We start from the raw sequence: 24,426 nt of genomic DNA, 5'->3' as shown, positions 1-24,426 counted from the left end.
ATCGCTGTGACTGAAACAAAACAACCGTTAGGAGGTTGCCAAATCACTTGTGATTATTTTTGGTTATTTTGATTTAGGAGTTATCGATGAGCCAGATTGCTTCAACGATTTCTTGTTGATGGGGTAATTTTTCTGGCTTCTTGCAACTATTGTGAATCTATATTGCTATCCGAATATATACATGGTGTGTTTAGAATTTAATAGGAATTTTCGAGGACTGTGTTGGTTTAAGTTCATCTTCACCGCCATTGTCTTACAAATGATTATACTATGCTTATAGTTACTCATATCAATTTTGTAATGCTTGTACTATTCACTGAAAGCATATTTAACATTTCCAAGACTTTGTTATACTTCAAATTATATTTATAAGAAAATGTAATGGAAATTCTCTGACCCAGTATATATTAAAAATTAAAAATCTTCAACAACACCGATATAGATAATATTTTACATAATAGTGGCAGCTGTAGCTACCTTTAGCGTATATTTATGCTTTTTGGTCTATTTCACTATCAATTTTTTTATTTCGATCACAATTTAGATTCTTTGATATCTAATAGTAATGATTGAATGATACTGAAGAGAGAGTTAAGCACAATTTTGTGATTTTATTTGAGATAAGATATTTTTTATCTAAGAAACCTAACCTGGAAGAAGCACATACTCTCTAAACGGAAATAACTGGGACTAAAATTATATCAAATGTATTGGCTCATCGGGCGCAAATCCAAGTTATCATTAGATAACAAGGTATTGCTGTATGAGTCTATACTCAAGCCCATTTGGACATATGGAATCCAACTATGGCTTACCACTAGCAAATCTAATATATCCTTCATTCAACGGTTCCAAAATAAGGTGTTGCGTGCCGTTGTTGATGCTCCGTACTATATTTCAAATAAAGTGATACAACGCGATATTCCTCTAGAACCTATAACGAGTGTACTTCAACGGGTTTTGTGTGAAGTACTTCGAAAGAGTGTCAGTGAATCCCAATGTACTCGCTAATCAGCTAAATATGCGACGTGATAGTGAAGTGCGTAGACTAAAACGTTTAACACCACTTGATCTGATTACTGGATATATGTAGACTTTAGAATAAGCTTTAGAATAAGACTAATTAATTAAAATAATATTTTATACAGAAGATTGCTTAATGAGGTGATTTTCTACATGCCATGTATATATAATATAGACATAAGAAATACTTATTGCCAATAGGGCAGATTGTGGACTCACGAAGAGTAATTAAAAAAATCTAAGAAACAAATATATAATAATGGAACATTCTTTAGACTATGTTGGATACTTTGGCTACGAACTATCAGAGTCAATGACAGCGTTTTTTAGTATATCGATTCATATGATTCCCATACAGGGTAGCCATTAATAAAATTTATATTTTAAGTTTGTAAAGCAATCCAATGGAGTAAAACAATTGAATAGGGCGGTTGCTGATTGGTATAACTCTTTTATGAAACAGTTGCGACAAATCAGCACTGTGAAAAGAACGGCAAAAAGATTGTTGACTACAGATATATTATTTTCAAAGTAGCAGTGAACCCACGTCACCAAGATGTTATAATGTATTGCCTACTGCAGTTTGTAAATGTGTTCCACTAGCAGATAATTTTTTTCCCATTTTATTCTACTTAAAAAGGCATATAATATTTTCTGGTACGTTCGAACATGTAACACTAACTGTTTTCCAAATATGGCAAATGCATGCAGTGATTAAATTTAATTTTACTAAGAAAAATGTATACAGGTAGTAACAAAAGAAACTAAGGAAAAATAAAATGATGATTTGTCAAGAAAACACAGCAAAGAAGCAAACAAGAACTGCATCTATGTTTTAAGCTATATTATAATTAGTGTTCTATTTCTTGCTATACAAGCGCAACTTATTTCTTATCAATACACTGTCTTAACGTTAAGCCAGTTGAGGACTGCACCATAGTTACCCATCGTCTTTTCTTCATTATTACTCCAAAACTCAGCTTAAACCCTATTACAGAACATAAAATTAAAAAATATGTCTAATTTACTAGATTTTAATGAGATACTTAAAATCGACGGTGAAACCCAGTCGAGTTCCTTATTTGCCCTCGCCCAGTGATATCAATTAATTTTAATACCGCCAAGACCCGAACTGAGATCTTCCCCCTCGGGCGGGAGCGATTTTTACTGGCCAAATTTGATAGCGTCTTTATTAAAAAATATTCTAATAAATTCGCGAAAGTTACTCCGAAAATGAGGGCGGTTTTAAGAATGTTTTTCCTGTATAATTAATAAGAAATAATGTGGATCGTTTTTCAGATTTATTTTAGTGGTTAAATTGCTTGTTTATTGGACAATTATTACCCTCATAATGGCTTGAATGGAAGTTATGTCGTTTTTTTTTTATAGTTTAGAGTCGTGGGCTCCGAACCACGGTTCTCGGCATTAAACCTATCAACGGGCGACTGACCAACTTAGAAATTACTCCTGAAGACATCCGGTCTTACGAAACTTGGTTACTGGCGTGACTGGGAACATTTTCCTTGTCGGATTTTGCACTCTTGCCTAGGACTATCACCAGCTCAGCTATCGCAACAGTAGGTGGACCGTCCTGTCGCCTTTACCACTGAGCCAACCAAGCCAGCTTATGTTTTGTATCTTAAATAAATAGCAATTTCTGAAGCATATCACTATAATAATTTTAAACTACAGAGTTATATTTTAGGTTTGAATATATTAGTAAATCAAAACAAATTTAGCGTATAAAAAAAAATAAAAATTTAAACAAGTCATATATTTAGTAAAAATCAAAAGATTTCTAGTAAATTGCCATGAAATACTTAGAAATGTAATATTTTTATTTGCTATATTTATTTTTAGTGATATATACAAACTAGTAATTAAAAAAATTCGCAGATGACGGAGTGCGAACTGGCAATAAAATAATAGACTGGGCCAAACGATGGACATGAACCCAAATCTGCACCTATCAACTCCAAATAAAATACAAAAAATCTAATGATCTTAAACTTAAATTGTAGTACCGTGCCATTTGAAAACAGTACCAAAAATATTGGCATGATATCAAATACATATGGCATGATGAAAATATTGGCATGATATCAGTACATATCAAATTAAAATGGAAGAATCATGTTAAAAATGAATTAACAGGGATAAAAACATAAATATATTAACCTCTATTGGCTTTTTCAAGAATACTTAAAATGCAAATACACAAAAGGATCTTAATTTATAATCAAGAGCTAGATCAAATATGGTACACATGGGGTTAACCTATCAACACTAGCAGAACGGCTAAATCTTTATTAATTAAAAATCGAGTGACTTACTATTTCAACAATGAAAAGGGATTTTTACATGGAATTATCCACAATCTAAAGTTTGGAAAGTCATTTTGAAGACCCAAATATAATGGCATCAGAAAGATATGAAGTACTATGAAATGTTAAAAGCAAATGAAAGCAGAAATAGGCCTGCACTATGTCTTTTAAAAAATCAAAACACCATGAAATTATAAGATTTTTCAGTATTAGCTCCCAATGTTATTGTTTCAGAATTCATAAATTTAATTTACATGTTGACGCAGTCATCTTTGGATCCATAATTAGTATAACATACAAACTACAATCATGCAATAAAATATTTTGTTAATGCTGCATACAGAACTGGCCATTCGGCGTTGGATACCGAACATTCGTTAGCCTTCGATGAAACGTACATATTGCATTTGTTGGTAAGAGCGTAAATCCGTATTTTTCAACGGCGGTGGCAATTATAATGTCTACCTACCATTCTTCCTCTTGATGTTACCGATACCTTACGAATTGCAAGAAAAAGCCAACAAATTTTCGTTGGCCGTCGTCAAACCGTCCAAACAGAATCAAAAATATCCTAACAAACCTATTCATTGTTTTTCGTTGGCCCGGTCTGTACGCAACATAAGAACATATAAATTGACATTAGTTTTCTTATTTTGGCTGAAATCTATACATAATATAATTATATTTATGTATATTTTATATATATGTTTGTCCCTTTATAAACTAGAAGAACATGTCAGTTATAACAAATCTATTATGCATATATCTTATGTATTATAATTGCATGTGTATACACTTTGATTTTCTGCTCCATTTTATTTATACATCTATCAAGGTTCACAGAAGTAATATTGATATAAAACAACTTAATATTTGAATACAAAATAACTGGCATGATAAACCATAAATTCCTAAATTTTGAAACCTTTAAAGGGCAAGTCTTACCTGATCTTTCATATTTTCCAGACGCTGCTCCTTTCGTGATAATCGAATAATCAATAGATCGAGGTAGAAATTCACTTCTTAGCAAGATTATAAAATAAAGCAGCATTTTTTCAACATTGTTTCAAATAAACAAATATAAATAGTATAATACAAACCTAGAAAATGTTGACAATATTTCAATCACACAAAATGTTCCAGTGGGATTAAGACGACGTCTTGGAGAGGATGATGGAGATTCATTACAGAAATGCTAATTCATATCACTGTTCTTGTAATAAAAATGAATAAATAAAACGCTGGAAATGGTTTGAAATTTTTTAATGAAAATTGCAAAATAATATGTTACATTTCTTAATATTTAACTAATTACATTACTATAATACAGATCCTAACTGAACAAACCTAAAATAACAATAATTTAATAGAATTAAAACATTAACAATGCAACCTAAAAGAATCAATTAATTACAAAAACAAAAAAAATTTACAATATGTTCAGAAATGTGACGTCGAGTCGTCGATTCACGACGTACAAAAAGAAAAAACAAAATAAAATAAATACCAAGGCAATCACCAGTTCAAATTCAAACTGTTCCGTCGATGATAGAACTAGATACAATGTTTTTCGTAAACATTCATTTTAAAATAGAGGAACAAATATTTAAAAAGCATAACGTACGTCTTTTTAAATATAAAAAAAATTACGTATTTAATTTTCAATTAATATAAAGCTTTACGTACATATATTTTCAATTATTTTTAAACGAGATTTCACAACAAATATAAAAAGATCGATTTATATTCGTTTCATATATTTATACAGCTTGTTAAACATAAAGCAAAATATGATATATTCGAAATAAAACCACCATAATTATCATTCACTGTTTCTTATTCAAGAACAGGATCCAAATAATTAAAAAAAAAACAAATTAACTCACAACTACCTCATAGAATTCTCCAAGACTAGACACTTATTTGGATCAGATATTCTTGAATACATAACAGTGCAAAAGCGAGGAATTTCAATATCATAAAACTCATTATGATGATAATCATTCTTTACGTCTTGCCCTAAAACTTCCCCCATTCCATTTATTTAGCCCCAACCCACTGAATTCTCACCCCCTTATAACTAACCCTCCCCATAACTCACGAGGTTTCCTCAAACGCAAACAGATACCATAAAATTAATATAATAGTTTCTGTTTCATTTTATCATAAACAGAAAAAAAAAACAATGACAGGAATCTTTCACAGAATGAGTGGAGATTGATAAAATTTCTGAAACAATTATATTAATATAATTAAAATTGTTGTTGGATAATAATGTAAACTGTTGAAAAAGACGAATATTCGTGTTATCATAAGCTTAGCATAGGAGGATATCTGATAAATATACGGTTATAAGACTTTGGAGTATAAAAGTAAACATACACTTCTTTTGATATCTATTATGATAGAGATTTGTACAAGACCTGAGATGTGTGTGATATATTAAGAACCACGAAATACGAATAGGTATTCATCATCGAATGACCGTAGAACACTCATAACCTCTAAATCCCATATCACAAAACCTTTAACTAATCCTGAGCGATCATCGATGACGGATACGGTCTCGATACGTTGAAACGTTTCGCGATCTTACATAAGACATATATTTTGCGTGAGTACGTTCAACATCGATAACAGAAAACGATTCATTTATATATTGTTCGAGTTCACCAAAATTGTTTGAATTAAAAAAAAAGTACTTTGTACAAAAAAAAAACAAAACTAATTATATGTACACTTGCCTGAAAACCGAATTTCTTCCTGGCTTACCCTGTAGGCCGGATTTTATTTGTTTGTTGAACGTTATTGTTTTTTACGAACCATTCATAGAACCGCTCATGCTTTGCAGGTATTTCTCGTATTGCGTCAGCGACGTCTGATTTCGATTCAGCCAGTTCTGCCGGTTCTGGATTTCGAAGTGTTTCAGGAGCATGGCCTGCTGGAGCGCTATCTGATTGGTGGACAACAGCGTCGGATTGAAATTCAGAGTGGCCGTCAACTGGGACAGGTTCTGGATGTTGTACCTCTCGATGATCTCGTTGGTCGTCGGATTCGAGACGGAGCTCGACGTCGATGACGCGGGCAGATGCGCTGCGGCTGGTTTGGGACAAATAGTAGGTAACTTAGAGGGAGCGTGCGATGGTTTTGGAGATATACTGGGTAGTTTCGAGTGGGCAGTACTGCCGCAAGCCTTACCGGGATGACGATTCACTGGCTTGGGAGGGAGCGGGGAGTTTGGAGTGTACATGTGTTTGACCAGTGGTGAGGATTTCGGAGAACACTTCGGAGAAGGCGTCCGCGGCTTGGAAGAACCCGAGGAGCTCGATAGGTCGGGCAATTTCGGCGATCCCAAGCTCGGAGAAGGAACTTTAAACTCCGCTTGAACAGATTTGATTTCGTTCAACGGAGACACTGGCGGTTTCGTGTCTAGTGACGAGTCATGTTTGCTGGCTGGACTTGAACTATCCGCTTTGGTGGCGCTGGCGCTATATAAAGTGGTAACTGGTGATGGGTAGGACTTCTTGCCCGTTTGGTGAGGCAAACGAGGGATTGGTATCTTACCCATAAGCTGACGTTCTGTTTCTCCACCGCCGCTCTCACTTGAGGACATCTCCAATTTAGGAGAAGCGTCCGTGCGTATGGGAGACACGGTCCCATTGACTTTCGTCGTTTTGCTCGGACTCTTCTGCCCCACCGAGACCGTATAATTCATCCCTAAACTGGACGAGTGTAAGCTGGCGACGGTTTGAGGCACCAGCTTATTAAATAAGTTCTGTTCAAACTTCCTGGAGGTTTTCTTGCTCTTCGGGTGCGGTAATCTCGGTATCAACATCTTCGGAGTCGAGCTCTGTTCCTCGTCCGCTTTCTTCTCCTGCTCTTCCGATTTGGTCTTCTTTATCAGCTGACTAGCGATGTCGGAAATATTTCGTTTATTACCAGCAGGCGTCGAATGCTCCACCGGTTCGCTTTTGGCGCCGTCCGGAGTCTTTCTCAACGATTCCTCGAATATCTTCTGGAAAGTTTGCGGTGATCTCGGACTGAGCTTGACCAAAGCCTCCTTCTGCGACGCACTGAGAACTTTATTCAGTTCAGGTACTGGCGAAGGTTGAAGTTGCTGATTAGTGGCGCCGGCGTTGGTTTTTACAGGTATTTGGAATTGTTGCTTTGGCCCGACGATGTGGGACACAGTGGTCGACATCGGTATTTTCTCCGTCAGACTCTTCGCGATTTCCGACAGGTCCTGATCGACCTTTTGCTCGCTGTCGTCATCGCACAATTTCCCGATTTTCATGTTATCGATGTTGGGTGTTTGTTCTTTGTCCGACGGGTTGGACGGCTCATCCGGTAGTTTCAATATTTCGATGTAGTTTTTAACAGGAGGCGCTACGGGCGTCGAAGCTCGTTCCTCGGAACTTTCTTTTATTGTAATCGATAAGGACGAGGGAATATTTATTTTGCAACTGTCAATCAAGGACTGTAAACTGGTGTCTCTCGACGACGCACCGGCAGCTGGTGAATTCACTTGTCTTTCCTGAAGAATGATCTTGACCGGTTTCCTAGCATCTTGTTTAGAAACTTTTCCTCTATCGATCTTTAACGGACTAGAATTTTTTCGTTTCTGACCTTGGCTCGTGGAAGGTTGAACAGAACTACTTTCAGCATGAACGGGTTGAGAATTGGTTTCCTGTATTTCGACTTTGGGTACCGCCTTCAGCTGAATACTCTTAAAGAACCGAGACTTTTCATCCTCGGGTTCGAGATTCTCCACCGGTTCTGGTACTGGAAGTGGAGGTGGTGGTAGTGGTGGCGGTGTTCGTTCGCGAGCGGGTCGTACTGGTCGTGGGGAATCGGTTCTTTTAGTGGCTTTGGGGGAAGGGATTTTCTTTGGCGCCTTACGACCAATGATAACTTTTGGCGATCCCAGTTTCGTTTTACGCGTATTGCTATTTTTGACCCTAGGTCCCTTCTTGATGGTTTGCTTGATGATGTGATGGCCGATAGGATGACCGTCTTTATTGGAAACCGGTTGAATTTTCGTGATAATCTCGACATTCTCGCTGCGGTTAAGCGTTATGCTCGTGTAACTTTTGGTGACCGGTTTAGAATATATCTGTTTAGAATTATCGTCCAGTAAATCCTTGGACAGTTTGAAAATAAATGTTCCCTCATTCGGATTCGATTTTTCTGGTGATATCGGCTCTTGCTTGATAACAGGAAGAAAAGGCATTTCTTGTTTCACTGGCTCGGTTTTGATACAAACTGTCTCTTTAGTAGCCGTTTCCGTTTTAACTGAGGCCTCATAACAAGGTCTCTTGTCCTCGCTTTTCTTCAAACTAACAGTCTTGTTATCTTCCTCATCAACAAAAGCAAACGCGTCTTTAGTAGTTTCGTTTTTATCACAGTTGGTTGGTCCCGCCGGTATATTGCAGGTTTCTTCCTGGGCGCTATCGGACTTTGTTGAATTATCACCGAAGACGTCATCTTTCGACGTATCCTGCTCCTTTTCGTTGGTTATCGTGTCAGTCTTATTAGTATCCATTTCTGGATTTTCTTTAAGTTTGGATTCTTCCGGTTTGCTATCGTGCCGGTACTTTGTGATACTTGATCGTTTTCCCAAAGATTTTCGCCTGACTTTACGTTTCACCGAATTACTCAGTCTCAATCCGTTATTTCGAGATTTAGGTTTTATTGGCATCAATGGCACGTTATTGGTTGGACTTTCCGTCCGCTTGGTGGCGTTTAAATCAATGATCCGAAAGAAAAATTTCATAAGTTCATTCTGAAACAAAAAAAAAACAGTAATAATATTGGGTCAAACTATTTTAAAATGAGTTTCAAACATACCCTTTGCCAGGAATAAATATATCCAATATCGATGAGGGTGTAATGGTCAGGTAGAGGTACACGTTTATACAATATGTCAATCTGAAACAAAATGTAATCATGAAATATAAGTATTATGAAACAAAAAAGCAATATGTAATATGGGAAGTAAAAACCTACGAAAAATTGACTGGTATCCACGTTGTACTTGTTCCTGACAAATTTCTTCAACACCTCGATACGGCACATGCCAGGACAGAGGAGGTACCTCTTCATCTGGGCTTCCTGTCCTTCTTCCACTTCATTAGTACCACTCTGGACATCGCCGTTGATTGCTAACCCTGGTATGCGGATCGCTCCTGGCGTAGAATCATCACTGTAACAAATAACAAAGACCATGAGTAACGAAATGTGTAAAAGTTACATATTACAAATAATAATATAGTCTCTTTTTACCAACTATGGGTTTATCTGGACTGGACCTACAGTTTAACGTGGGATCCGAACCACGGTCCTCAGCATTAAGCCTACCGACTGGCGAGTGACCAACTTTGGAAATCATCCCAGAAGACATCCGGTCTTACCCAGCCTGGTTACTGGCGTGACTGGGATCATTTTCCTTGTCGGATTTTACACTCTTGTCTAAGACAATCACAAATTTTATACAATCACAAACATAAATTTACGACCATGCCCCAGCAGGATTCGAACCCCCAGCTATCACAACAGTAGGAAGGCCGTCCTATCGCATTTACCACTGCGCCGCCAAGCCGGCAATAATATAGTTTTAAAAATTTAGTTAAATTCGGACCCTTTTATTTATGAGGGAGGAAATAAAAATATTTTAGTGAACAAGATTTACTGTGAAAACAGATCTATTAATGTTTAAACATAATAGTTACTATGGGTATTTACTTTTATAATAAATTACTAGTCAACTTAAAAGCTCAGAATTTGACATCGTCGTTAGTCGTTACTAAAATTGAATATTTCCTTAAATTTACATGTTAATCCATTAAGTTTTGGAAGTAACTGAACTGAAGCAAGGAAGACTATATAAATAAAAAAAGTTGATACATTTTTTCTCATATTTAAAGATTATATCTTAGTGATATTTTTATAAGATTCCTCGCATTTATGGTACTATCAAACCGTAAAAAGGATCATATAAACTGTAACAACGAAGCCACGAAATGGAAGAATAGCATTAGGCCGGCCTTAAAATTCGTTCTTTTATTAAAAGCTGAGCGAATGGCGAAGTGTATTATCCATTATGTTTGTCACGCTTGCCCGACGAACCCCAAGAAACACTTAAATATCCTCACGGCCGTATATTCACTCAATTTACCGAGAAACGATGTAATTCTAAAGGTATATCGAAACCGGGGCTTTGCAATGCAAATTTACTCGGTAAATATAACTGGAGAGGGGCCGGCCATTTGGCATCTGCTTGGAAAGCGGACGCAGGACGTACCCAACGTCGATTCTACGAGGCGGTACCACACAGTTTTCGATTTACCGCACCTGTTGACCGGGTTTAAACATTGTGAAAATATGGTGAGGTTTGGTAATTCCATAATTATTTACTCTATTCTAAATAAATATTATTCTTAGATATACTAGAAAACACAGCTTAATAGCTCCAAATCTGCCCATGTTAATTTTCTGTTACGGTGAAATGACAAGAACCTGATTATATCACTAGACGAATGCCGGATTTCTAAAGCAGAATCAGCTAAATACCTCGGCATACATCTCGATGAAATTGCAAACATCATGTTAGACAAAAAGCAGAGGGCAAAAGTTCCGCTACCTATAACTTTGCTCAAAGAAAAGATAAGTAAGTTTGGTTTTCATAAAGTTGGTTTGGTCTTCTGGTTGATTCGCTATGAAACTTTCGGCTCTTTTTAAAGAATTTTTCATGACATTATGCAATATCTGAGGCTGAAATCTTCAATTTCATGACGTGACGAATATTGTCTTTAAGATATTGAATCGTTTGGGTCTCATTCACATAAACTTTTGATTTAAGAAAACTTCATAAGAAAAAGTCTGGTGCTTTTAAATCCGGAGATTTGGCTGACCATGCTAAATCGCCACTTCGCGAAATTTGTCTTCGTGAAAGAACGTCATTCAATAAATGAATTGTTGAAGGCCCCATTTTACTCAAACCATCACCAGTGTAAATCCTACCTCACCGGCCGTATTTACCAGACCTAGCTCCTTCTGATTACTGCTTGTTCCGACATATGAGTCGTAACCTATCTGAGCAGCGCTTTAGTTCTACCAAATACCGTAAAATCGGTCGATTCGAGGATAACCTCAAAAGATACCTCGGTCTTTTGATATAGAATTCGTAAATTGACTGAAAGATGGGAAAAGTAGTGGCTATCTATGGTCAATACCATGGACTATAAATATAATATATTTTACCGATCTTTCACAATAAACCGTCAATTTAAAAACATCCTTAAAAAATAATTTCTAGGTCTAATACATATATTAAAATCGTACCTCTTGATTTGGTCTTATAAATAACACTATCATTAAACCTTAAGTTATTCAATTTGGAAAAAAATACAAGCAGTTCAAAAATAAGTATAGTAAGATGTGTTATTAAAATATAACGTATCCTGTATTAGATATATTCTAAACCAACAAAGAAATTAATAGACAGAAAAACCTTCGAGCACCTTGCGGGATCCTCCAATCCCGTATCCCCTTCCCCCTTTTTTTCTTAATGAAACCATAACATGCCGTACCTACTCACTCGTTCGACAATGATAACAAAAAACCTGAAATAACAATCCGGGATACCGACCAGAACCGATCTCCTTTGAATTATGAATGACCGATTTTTTTTATTCCGCGTGTGTGTGTGTGTGTGTTGGGTTAAGGCCGCTCGGCGAAGATAACAATCTGTTGGAGCGGTGAGGCGCGAGGGAGGGGCGGTTAGTTTTGGGCGCTCTCGGATTCGGAGCTTGATTTATTGGCGACGTCGGCGCTTCCAACAGCGTCGTGCTGATGGACAAATGGAAAGGGTTCGGTCGGTTTGATGGCCCCACCGTGAATTTGATAGCTTCTGGAGCAACTGTTTATGCTTCGGGGATTCGGGTTTGTTTGGACATTAATAATATACGAAGATGTTTTGGTTTTAGGAGTTTAGAAATAATCACCTTGGCCCATCAATGTATACGTACTATACGTCAATGAGGATTTTATAATAATATATTTTGTATAAGGTATTCAACATTTATTCTCTTACAATAACATTACACAGAATGGTTTTTAAGAATCTATTGAAAGACCAAATTAACAAGTATAAATACACAAGGAATTCATCCTATCATTTTACGAGGACTTTGAAAACACCATTGGAGAACTGTAGTCATAGATTATACAAATACATGGTCACATTTTTCTAACTTTCATGCTATATATTAGGAGAAATTGATGCTATATGTCTTATTCAAAGTGTTGTCCTTGATTATCTACAAAATCCTTTTCCCTCACCATAGTTGATTCTTCTCAGCTTTCAATCTCATTCTCAGCTTTCAATCCTTTAAAACTATGTCAATTGAATGTATCACAGAATATCTCGAAATAACATTAATAAGTTAAAGATGTTTACAAATGTATTCGATGAATTCTCTATTTTCATTAATAGTTGCTTTTCATGGGTATAACAGTCAAAAACATATGAAAAAAATTGATTTACAGCACTAACATAAGGTGGAATGATCCATAGGTCACAATTTAATAATAAAAATCCCTACCTATAAAATCTGGTAGAATATTTTTAAATTAAGTACTATGAAAATACAATTTGAAGCGAAAATTCTGAGCCTGGGCTAGCAAACCCACTGAAATATGAATAAAATTAAATATTAAAATAAAAAAATAAATATATAAGTAAAAAATTAGTTATTAATCAGCCTGGTCAAATATAATTCATCAGAGTATTCAAGTATTTATGATTTTAGTTTTTATAACACTTGTTTGTCACTACAAATTTTAAGTAACACTTTTTCCGTACATAAGCATCACCGCCATGATGATGCCACTATCGCAAGAGGAATTTACTATCGTGTAGTACATTCTCGTAGAGGGATACTGTCGAGGTGCACCGAAAACGGATACTATGGAGGATAACATGACAAAAATCCACAATCTTCTATTGGCAGACCGACCGCCTATTGAAGATGTAAAAAATTGCTGAGACTGTAGGCATCTTAAAAGACTCCAAGGGTCATATGCCGCATGAAATGTTGGGCATAAGAAAGCTGTAGGGGCGATATATTCTTCATATTTGGCCCCGTGTGACTTCTTTTTGTTTCTGAACTTGAAAAAGGCACTCGTCGGGCTGAAATTTGAATCGAACGAGGAGGTCATCGTTGCCACGGAGGCCCACTTTGCAGACCTCGAGAAAACGTATTTTTCAGACGGGTTAAAAAACTTGGAGCATCGTTGGGTCAATTGTATACAGTTAAAAGGAGAGTATGTTGAGAAATAAATCGCCATTTTCCCCAAATTTTCGTTTTTCTTTTGTAGGTTAAGTACTTTTTGGGCCACCTTCGTATAGCTGCTCTGTCATATTGGCAGCTAGTTTTATTCTTTCTGGTAAGCATTCAAATCTTGTAGAAATATATTATGGCTTCGAGTCCACTTGTAAAACTGAACCCATCACATAATCTTTGAGACATATCGGAGTTTTAACAATATATTATAAGATTGTTATTCGATTATTAGATCGAAAAATAATATCACCGTACACTTGTGTTATTACAATTCTACGATTTTGGCAAAATTTTAAATTTAAAATCTTTATTTTTGCTGAAATGAAATATATTTTGGCCAAAATAAATTCGTAAAGTCAACATAGAGTAATTTTTGAAAATCAATCATCATGTACAATAAGTAAGGAAATGTAATTTGACGCAAATAATATTATGTTGTCTTACTATTCGACATAATCAAATGCACTTTCGATCATCAGTAAAATGACACACATAATAATAAAGAAAGCCAAAGGACCTGAACATAAAGAAGTGTCCTACGATTTATAAAATAAATAATTCAGATTGAATACAAGGCTGTTAAGTTTATTGCTTGACTGACTATATTAACTCCCAGTTGCAGGAAATATCGAAATGTTTGTTTATCTTACTCTTAATTAATGTTTTAATTGTAAATAACGATAACCAGATTGATCGTCAACAAACCTAACCGCTCACTCGCTCGCTCGCTTCGGTAAAATTTCAATTTCATTTACATAACGAGATAACGACGACGGCAAGTCTCCTGCCATCCAGTCACTCGTAAATTAACCGCAACAACGGAATCGAACCCGAAACCTGGCAATTTCGTCTGGGAAATTTATTTTTTTTATATCTCCGAAGACGGAAGAGAACGAGGCCTGTTCGCCACTTGACTGACTTACGGACGGACGATCCTCCGTGGGGCGAAATCAATAAAGACGCCCTTTCAGCCGACTTTTCAATAAATAAATCACCCCGCGGCACGCCGACCCGTCCCCCACCTCACAAAGACGAAAAAAGAACAAGTAACAGCGAGGGAGATAGAAAGAGAGAGAGAGACGACGTGGGGATGTTGGGGGGTGGTGGTGGTGATGGTGGTGGACGGAATGGAGGGACGCGAGGGATCCCGGTAGGGTTCGGGAGAGCTGAATGGACGCGATATCGTCGTCTGCAGTTTTTTCCGTTTTTATTGTTTTGGGACTGGGATGGAAGTGGTTGTTGATTGCCGGCGACCGGATTGCGTTTATGGAGCGGAAATATTAGCGAGGGTGAGGTGATATAGCTCAAACGTACCACTAGATATTGCCTTATTGATACTAGAGACTCCCCTTTTTTCCACCTGAACAAAATCCTGTTAAAGAATTATAGTTTTAATTTGAACAAAAAACGTTAAAACAGTCAACGTTATTTGTTACGTTTTAGGTTCTCCTATTTACGAACTAGGGTTTTTCTGGACTAGATCTACTACTTAATATGATCTCCGAACGACAGTCCTCAACATTATATACAATATTAGCGACCCGCCCCGGCTTCGCACGGGTGTAATGCTGATACTAAATTAAATACACTACAGAAAAAATATGAACGTTGTATATAAAAACATAGCGGCCCGCTCCGACTTTGCACGGGCATAAAATATATATGCCTATGTCACTCAATGAAAACATGATTAAAATCGATCCGGTATTTTTGGTTCATTCATTATTGCCCTTGGCCTGCACGCATTCAATTTGGAGTAAAACAATTCCTCTTCCCCTATACTTACTATGAAGATTTCCTGCTATCTTTGGAATATCTAAATTCATACAATTTTTATTACATTACACATTTTTAAACGCAAATTTTAAATTTGTAATATCTCCGAAAATATTAGTTTAATTTACACGCTGTAAGGAACCATATTGATCTATATTAATTGCACACTGTATTTAAGGTACTTAATTCGATAAGGATTAATGCTGTATTGCTTAAAATAGTTTCGTAAATAAGCCATTTTCTCACGTAAAAAGTAAACAATAAAAATGGTTAATGTGGGTTATCCCTAAAAGATAAACATATACCATCGCGGACTGTTTTGTAGACCTTTTTATGGTGTACAATACTGTAGTACATTAATTTGATCTAACTCGTAGGGTTAGGCAGCGTTTTTGCTAATTGCTAAATAAGCCTAAAAAAATAGGTTAATTTACGACATCACGTTAGAAACCTCTAAAATTAGCAATGTTGCCTTAGTATATTATGCATGTATTATACATATAAACCTTCCTCTTGAATAACTCTATCTATTGAAAAAAACCGCATCAAAATCCGTTGCGTAGTTTTAAAGATTTAAGCGCACATAGGGATATAGGGACAGAAAAGGCGACTTTGTTTTATACTATGTAGTGATAACAATTATTTTCCTTTCAATTTTTCAATTTCAATTTCAAAAACTATAAAAAATGTGAGTGGCTATGAATAGAAATTGAAAAGCAATTTGAATTAGACATGTAGTTCCTGAATATAATATTTATTTTAAAATAAACTAATAATATAATTCGATCTTATTTTAAAAAATAGATTTAGAATTAGATGAGAACACATACATACAGTTTACAAATTTTCTACGTCCCATAATGCCTGTTTATTGCTTATTATTGAATTTATACAAGTAAAAAAGTGTTAAGTATGGAACGGAAATTAGACTATAGAGCTTCTTATGTAATATCAAAATTGTTGTTGATGCTGCAGTACTTCATACTTCGCCAAATCTCGTCACAATTGACGATTGGTCCGAACCCTTTGGGTTACTTATTTTTACATTAAACTCTTATTTTTCAGACTGCTTTCTATAACCTTGATAAATGTTTTTTTTCGAATATGTTCCTTGATGGTTATCTGTTATGTGTTTTTGTTATCGAAAAGCTCGATTTCGCCACAGGAGTATATGAAAAATTCATCAGTTTTCATTCAGCATCCATGTACAAACAAGTTTAATCTGCATCTCTGGGTTTGTGAGGATCTGAGCAATATCCGAGTTCAAAACAGTTGCGGTAAATGCTCTACAATGGCAGGATTTAGTGATGACTTAGATGTTGATAACTTAGAAGAAGCACATACTTGCTAAATAAAATCAACTGTCTGTTAAATTAAACCAAAATTTTATGAATCAATATTTGAGTCACTTGCTTAGCATGTTAGTTCTAGCTATCACTATACGGTTCAAAAGAAACGTGTTGCGTATCATCATCAATCATCTAATGAAGTGATGCAGCAAAAGAGTATCAGTACACCTCAATGTACTTATCAATCAGTTGTATCCTATTTAATTTAATGTAATTGCAGATATAGGCTTTACTGTAAGATTCTTACTAAAATATTTAACACAAGAAATCCCTTAGCGATGAAATATTCTACATACGATTTAAATGTCACATTAAATCAATAAGGATAATAAAAAAAACAATAGATCTACATCGTTACTATCACCAAAATGTAATCGCTAATATTTCCACGTTGAGATTGGATCGTTTCCCATAAAACCGACCGAATCCGAGGTCCGCCGATAAACGAGCTCATCCGTCATTCGGAGCTAATCTCGGAGCGTCAGATTTCGGCCGGTTCCGTTGCGGCCCGACATACGGCCCTTTTAATTGACACCGGAACATGCCGACGAATAATGGGTTAAGTATTTAAATCTATGCGCCCCGCTCGATGTGGGAATTGCTTTTTGCTACCCCCTTCGTGTTCCGTTCGATGCCTCGTCTGACGTCGGATTAAATGGACAAAACGCTAGACGCCGTAATTCCGATGGATAAGTTATGAGCTGTAGTAGTAGCGGATATCGTTCGACTTAAAAGGCAAAAAGCTCGTCCGGCATTTTTTCAATTGATGGCCATGAAGATTATGGCTTTATTTCAATTTACACTAACAGGGTTGGATGAATGTAAAGTTGGAAAAAAAGTAAATTCTGTTTTTCTTAACAATGTGGCCATACTACGGGGCATTTGAAATATATAGTCACTCATTTAATCGATCAAAAGTTAATGTTCTTTGAGAAAGGTGCTTAGGAGGCAATTTTCCTCAAATTTTACTATTTTTTTTCCGTGAACTTCAGTTCTTTTACTTAAAGGGAAGAATATTGACTCATCGAAAATTTTGATAAGCTCTAAAGCGCAATGTACAATTATATTTCATTTAATTTATATCTAACATTACTTATCTTATTAATTATTACTCCTGATAATATTCGATTACTTTCGAATAAAAGTGTACTTATTTTAAAAATAACTGGAAATATCTAACAAAGGGATATTGTATTGTTATAGTATTTCGGATGACTAAATATTGGCCTATGGAGGTAAAAAGGCCCTAAAAGCACGCTAAAGCAGGTGTACCACAAGGAAGCGTGTTGGAGCCACTCTACACATGTGATATACAACAAATCTAAAATATTATGATGGCTACATTTGATGATGATACTGCCATTCTTGCTTAGGAAATAATAAAGAAGAAACCACGCGAAAATTACAACAAGCAAGTAACAATATAAATAGTTAGATCCAAACCTGGAAAATAAATCTGTACATGTGCAGTTTACATATAATTAGACCGTAGAAGTACCAATATCAATAAATAACGTTATCATTTTATATAGCAACAACGCTAAGCCTCGGACTGAATCTTGATAGAACAGAAGAAGGAACAGACAGATAACAAAGAAAAGAAAAGAAGTGGTGTTCAAATTCAGGAAAATCACTACATAGTATAAAACAAAGTCGCCTTTTCTGTCCCTATATCCCTATGTGCGCTTAAATCTTTAAAACTACGCAACGGATTTTGATGCGGTTTTTTTCAGTAGATAGAGTGATTCAAGAGGAAGGTTTATATGTATAATACATGCATAATATACTAAGGCAACATTGTTAATTTTAGAGGTTTCTAACGTGATGTCGTAAATTAACCTATTTTTTTAGGCTTATTTAGCAATTAGCAAAAATGGTGCCTAACCCTACGAGTTAGATCAAATTAATGTACTACAGTATTGTACACCATAAAAAGGTCTACAAAAAAGTTCGCGATGGTATATGTTTATCTTTTAGGGATAACCCACATTAACAATTTTTATTGTTTACTTTTTACGTGAGAAAATGGCTTATTTACGAAGCTATTTTAAGCAATACGGCATTAATCCTTATCGAATTAAGTACCTTAAATACAGTGTGAAATTAATATAGATCAATATGGTTCCTTACAGCATGTAAATTAAACAAATATTTTCGGAGATATTACAAATTTAAAATTTGCGTTTAAAAATGTGTAATGTAATAAAAATTGTATGAATTTAGATATTCCAAAGATAGCAGGAAATCTTCATAGTAAGTATAGGGGAAGAGGAATTGTTTTACTCCAAATTTAATGCGTGCAGGCCAAGGGCAATAATGAATGAACCAAAAATACTGGATCGATTTTAATCATGTTTTCACTGAGTGACATAGGCATATATATTTTATGCCCGTGCATAGTCGGAGCGGGCCACTATGTTTTTATATACAACGTTCATATTTTTTCTGTAGTGTATTTAATTTAGTATCAGCATTGCACCCGTGCGAAGCCGGGGCGGGTCGCTAGTGCAATATAAATAGCGAAAGTGAGACTCCCAGACGTTAACAGAATTCAATCTAGATGTTATACAGTCCGGTGACGCAGACCATGATCGACCGTGATGAAGGCGGGGTCCGAGGGGGGCAGATGGGCAGAGGGGGGTCGGTGATGGGACCGGTAGGTGGTTGTGTGATGTACAAACAGGGCAATTAGCGCGACGTTTTGGGCGTACGCGGCGACGATCCGATTCAATTAAAAGGGGGTCGAACCGATACGCGCGGCCTTTGTGTCGACCCAACAATTAAATTTTAAAAGGTCGGCCTGCAAAATCCGGAGCCTTTATGGTCACTAATTAACTGACAATCGCACGCTGCCGCGATTCTCGATAAATAATTCCGCATATTGGAACATCGATGATGATTTTCGATCGTTAGGTTTTGTTTTAACGGTCACCGGCTACGGTGAATTGTCTTTTTTCGGTTTGTTCGGTTTCCTGTAATATTGATATTGTGAGCGAATCAATAGTTAACGATGAGAATTTCTGACTTCCTGTTTTAATAATAAACATGGCACCACCACATTTATAATACGAACGAAGAAGAAGCTTATTAACACTATTAAAGGAGTGGAGAACATAAACTATTATCAGAAATATTGAAAGAGGTACCAGTCACCATGGAAGATTGCCACAAAACTACTAAAGAATGGTGTAAATATTTCAGCTCATATAAAAGAATGGTGCCTGATTCCAATCAAGTAGTTATGGGGATGGACGTTCCTAGACATAAATGGGTATAACTTGATTGTACAATTGTAATAAGGGTATAATAAAATCATATCACATCAGAGATAATAAGTTCGTTTAATAAATTCGAGGTGATATATATGAGATAATATATATTGTTATATGATGATATATATAGTATTGTTGTTATTATTTACTTCTTTCATGTTTTTTCTTATATAGTTTTGTTGTTAATATTTCTGTAAGACAATAACGTACTATGGTAAATTGTTACTCTGCTAACACCCTTTATATTTGCATAACAGGTGTTTTCTTTATCTTCCTTTTCATCAGTTTATATTGAAGTAAAATATATCCAAAGTGATAATGTGAGAATTTCAATACTTTAGCGCTTTGTAAGTTATCGTTTTTTAAATAAGAAAATTGACACAAGTGAAGGAATAATTTATACTCCATTAATACAGTCTTAGCAGATAGGAAGAACTTTTTTATAAAAGGTTTGTTTCTTTTTTAAATTGTTTAATAAGGTATTCCTAAAATTCTTATAAAATCTCGTTGTTAGAATACCCTAAAGACACCTTGTATTGTATTGAATTTCCACAGATCGATTCGCTCTCTCTTTTTCTCTCCCCCTCTTCCAACTCTTTGGTTCTCCAACGCTATGGCGACAAGAGTTTAAAACATTGTTGGGAAACATATTGCGTTTCTATGGATTTCCTTTGATCCCTCTCCAAACCGCTATATTACACAATAATTGCCTTAATTTTACTTTCGAACAATGTGTTGGATGCCTTCTCAAAACTTATTGCAGTTTTTAGGTTTCACTTTCATTCGGAAAACTAATTATCAGGGATCGTTGAGTATATTCTTATAATAATGTTATGTGGTAATTAAGTTATTAGATTCAAAAGAATATTGAACGTACTTTTTCAATTTTAGTTTTTACAAAAAGTGTTCGAAAAACTAAATAAATATTTTACTGACATTACAACGTTATCAGGATAAATAATAAACCCAATAAAAATGTTTTCAGATGATGTAGCTTGATAAAAGATAATATTATGTTATTAAAAAATATCCAGCCAATTGTAAACATTCTTCCAATCATCAAGCGTATAGGTCTTATGATATACTTGTTACACCATTCCTTTTGGAGCTTAGCGTCGGCTTCCACTATAAAGAATTTAGTAATGGCAACATAGACAGCATATATCTAGTGAGTGTTGAGTTTTGCCGTCACTGTTGCCGCGGTAGGTTTAGGTTGTTTGGTGAAGATTATTTTTAATGTCCGACGGTCTCTGCAGGTTAACTTTCGGCTAGATATAACATGCAATTCTTGGTATGTAAACTGAGCAATACATAGGCATCGCATTATTTACATGTGGGTGTTGCCAACATACCACAAGATGTACTATATTGCATGGTATTCATATTATTTAATCTATCCTCTGTATTAATGGTATATGGGCAGAACATTTAATGCTTCTCAAAAACGATGTGGTCAAATTTGGGGAATTTATTAAATATACAGCTTATATCAGACTTACAGAGTCTTCTGTCAAAATTCAATAATTGAAAAACAATATTGAATTGCTATTCTGAAGAACTGACGCTATACAGTACAAAAATAAGGAATTACTCAAAGGGGTCAATCAAAGAGCTCACTGAAATCATAAACAGCACTTTCATAATGATATAATATTTGTTGTTTTGTCGACTGTTCATAGGAAAAAGCTTATTTTCTCTTATAGGTTTTGGATACATAAACAATCCGACGAATTGAGCTCTATACAAGACATTTCCCAAAATGATTCCATTATGTTTCTGAATAGTGGTATTTAAACTAATGAAAGATAATCCCTCGCCACCGATTCCCATTAATTATAGTCAACCGCTATGCCAGTCGAGCTCCGCTCGGCCCTAAGATCGTTTCCGAAAATGCAAATCCACCGAATTCAGTCAAAAAGCCGCGGCGGCAAAAACTTCTTCATCCCGGACACAGTTCCGAAATAAATATTTCATGGGCTTTTAATCTCTCCTGCGAAGGCAGCAGCGACGCGCGGTGCGGACGGGCGCCAGAGCGAGACGGCGATAGCGACCGTCCTGCGATCGAACGAACGAAATCCCGAAGTCCTATTATATGGGCGTGTGGCCCGCAGGGAATATCATTACAAATTCCCATCGTAATCTGGCCGTGCGTGTCGCACACCGACGACGAGGAAACCCTATCTGCAAACGACGCCATCCCCGATGATCACGGAGGTGATTTAGACGACGACGTCATTTATAGACCTGGAAGTACGATGGACATCTTGATTTTTAAAACAAATTTTAAATGGTACTTTTGGTACTTACTTGTAAGGGTTTATTAAAAAATTAATTATTATAGTCAATAAATTTATCAATTATTTTATTATTATTTATTATTATTTTATCGATATTATTTTCTCCGATATATCGATATTTTCTTAAATATCGAAAACTGCTCGCATAATACGAGGGTCACTATTTATATTTCGGGAACAGGAACAGGATTGTTATTCGAAGTACTCGCCAAGATGATCAATACACTTTTGCATACGCTTAAACCAATTTTCAAAGCAATTATTCCATTCCGAATGAGGTATCTTCTAAAAATAAAATGATTTTTGAACGCTTCAATAGCTTCTTCAGGCACAACAGCCGATCTTGGACGACCTTCACGAAACTCGTCGGACAGCGAACTACGACCACGATTGAATTCACTAAACCAGAGATACACGATGGTTTTTTGATGGAGCTTCATCGCCAAAGGTGAAATTAAGTTGATGATGCACTCTTGTTGTGATAATCCACGTCGAAAATCGTAAAAAATCATCGCACAAAAATGTTCACGATTCAGTTCCATTTTTTTCTGAGACGAAACTAAATATAAAATATTCTAATCTATAATTCTAATATTATGTCTAAACTATGCAGGGGATGTATCAAAACTTATAGATATAAAAAAATAGGTCATTAAAAATATATGATCCAGTGTTGTCATCATGGAAGCCTATTTGGAATTGTAAATATGGGATTGCAGTAAAACATCAATCCGACTAGTAATCTAACAATTATCGCTAAGTAACCAACCAAGATCTGTATGATGATCAATGGATATACGAGGTTATCCAAGATGTTGTATTTTTTGTTATTGCTTTTAGCAATCTTCCCAGTGCGCAATAAACATTTCTTATAATTATAACCGCTGGTATATATTTCCTGTGTAAAATATTATCTGAATTAGTTAACCTTATTCTAAATGTTATTCTTAAAGTCCATATATGTCCTATAATCAGATTTATTATAAAGATGGTGTTAAACGTTTCAGTCTATGTACTTCACTATCACGTCGCACATTTAGCTGATTAGCTAGCACGTTGGGATGATGTAGGTACTAATATTTTTTTAAAGTACTTAACACAAATATTTTGAATTACGCTCGTTATGGGTTCTAGTGAGATATTGCGTTGTATCACTTCATTAGAGACATTGTTTTGGAACCGTTGTATGATAGCTATATTAGACTTCCTAGCATTACCACATAGTTCAATTCCATATGACTAAATAAGCTTAAGTATTTATTCGTAGAGCAATATCTCGTTATCTAATGAAAACTTGAATTTGCACCCGACAAACCAATACATTTCATACAGTTTATCTCCATGTTGTTTTCGTTTAGCAACTATGTGCTTCCCCTAGGTTAGATGTCAGTCCAGATGCATACCATTTAGCATCCTCGACTTGGGGAGAATGCTAATTATTGGTATTCTCTGATAGGCATCATTTTCTATAGAGTGGGTATACATGGATAGATTTGGTTTCATTGGCTTTAATATGCCATGCCTTCAGCCACAATTGTATTTTACCAAGGTGTGTTTGGAGGTTCTTTGATGCTGTTATTGGATATTCGTGAGATGTCAAAACGGCTATGTTGTTTGCATATGTTGCCACAGGATTTTTGTGATCCGTAGATCGGCTGTATATAGGAGATGCAATATCGGACCCAGTACATTGCCTTGGGGAACTCCTGAATATATTGGATGTAATTCAGTAAGAACATCGTCTTGTTTTATAGTGCAGTGCCTATTGCGATATAAGATTTTACTAACTGAAAATTGAGAGAGAGTTTTCTTTAATTTGACCTGCAATCCTATAAGTGTGCCATACCTTATTAAAAGCCGGCGAGATATTATATCATTAAGCCTCTATGTATAATGTATCGAGATGCATTTTACATTTATATAGGAGGTGGACATCGATTGATTTCGTCTTACATGAAATAAGGTTACTAAGTTACAGCAACGTGGAAGCAATGCAGCTACTGGACAAACCGCAATGTATTAGAAGTAAACCAAACCACACA

General features: G+C 35.6%; 1 protein-coding gene across 1 annotated transcript in view; it reads right to left on the bottom strand.

The window, feature by feature from the left end:
- Nucleotides 1-4,596: 4,596 nt before the first annotated feature.
- The window catches only part of LOC143192673 (uncharacterized), a 187,957-nt gene continuing 168,127 nt past the window's right edge, over nt 4,597-24,426 (bottom strand). Inside the window, exons 5-7 of the mRNA XM_076398149.1 lie at nt 9,354-9,549; nt 9,195-9,275; nt 4,597-9,129 (exon numbers count right to left, since the gene is read on the bottom strand). Of these exons, the coding sequence (XP_076254264.1) occupies nt 6,163-9,129; nt 9,195-9,275; nt 9,354-9,549 (3,244 nt within the window). The 3' untranslated portion in view covers nt 4,597-6,162. The remainder of the gene's footprint in view (nt 9,130-9,194; nt 9,276-9,353; nt 9,550-24,426) is intronic.

Source organism: Rhynchophorus ferrugineus, unplaced genomic scaffold (genome assembly GCF_030347505.1).
Source record: "Rhynchophorus ferrugineus isolate W39M unplaced genomic scaffold, kcgeb_rfMv2 rfM3, whole genome shotgun sequence".
Classification (NCBI taxonomy): domain Eukaryota; kingdom Metazoa; phylum Arthropoda; class Insecta; order Coleoptera; family Curculionidae; genus Rhynchophorus; species Rhynchophorus ferrugineus.
This window is presented reverse-complemented; position numbering and strand designations above follow the sequence as displayed.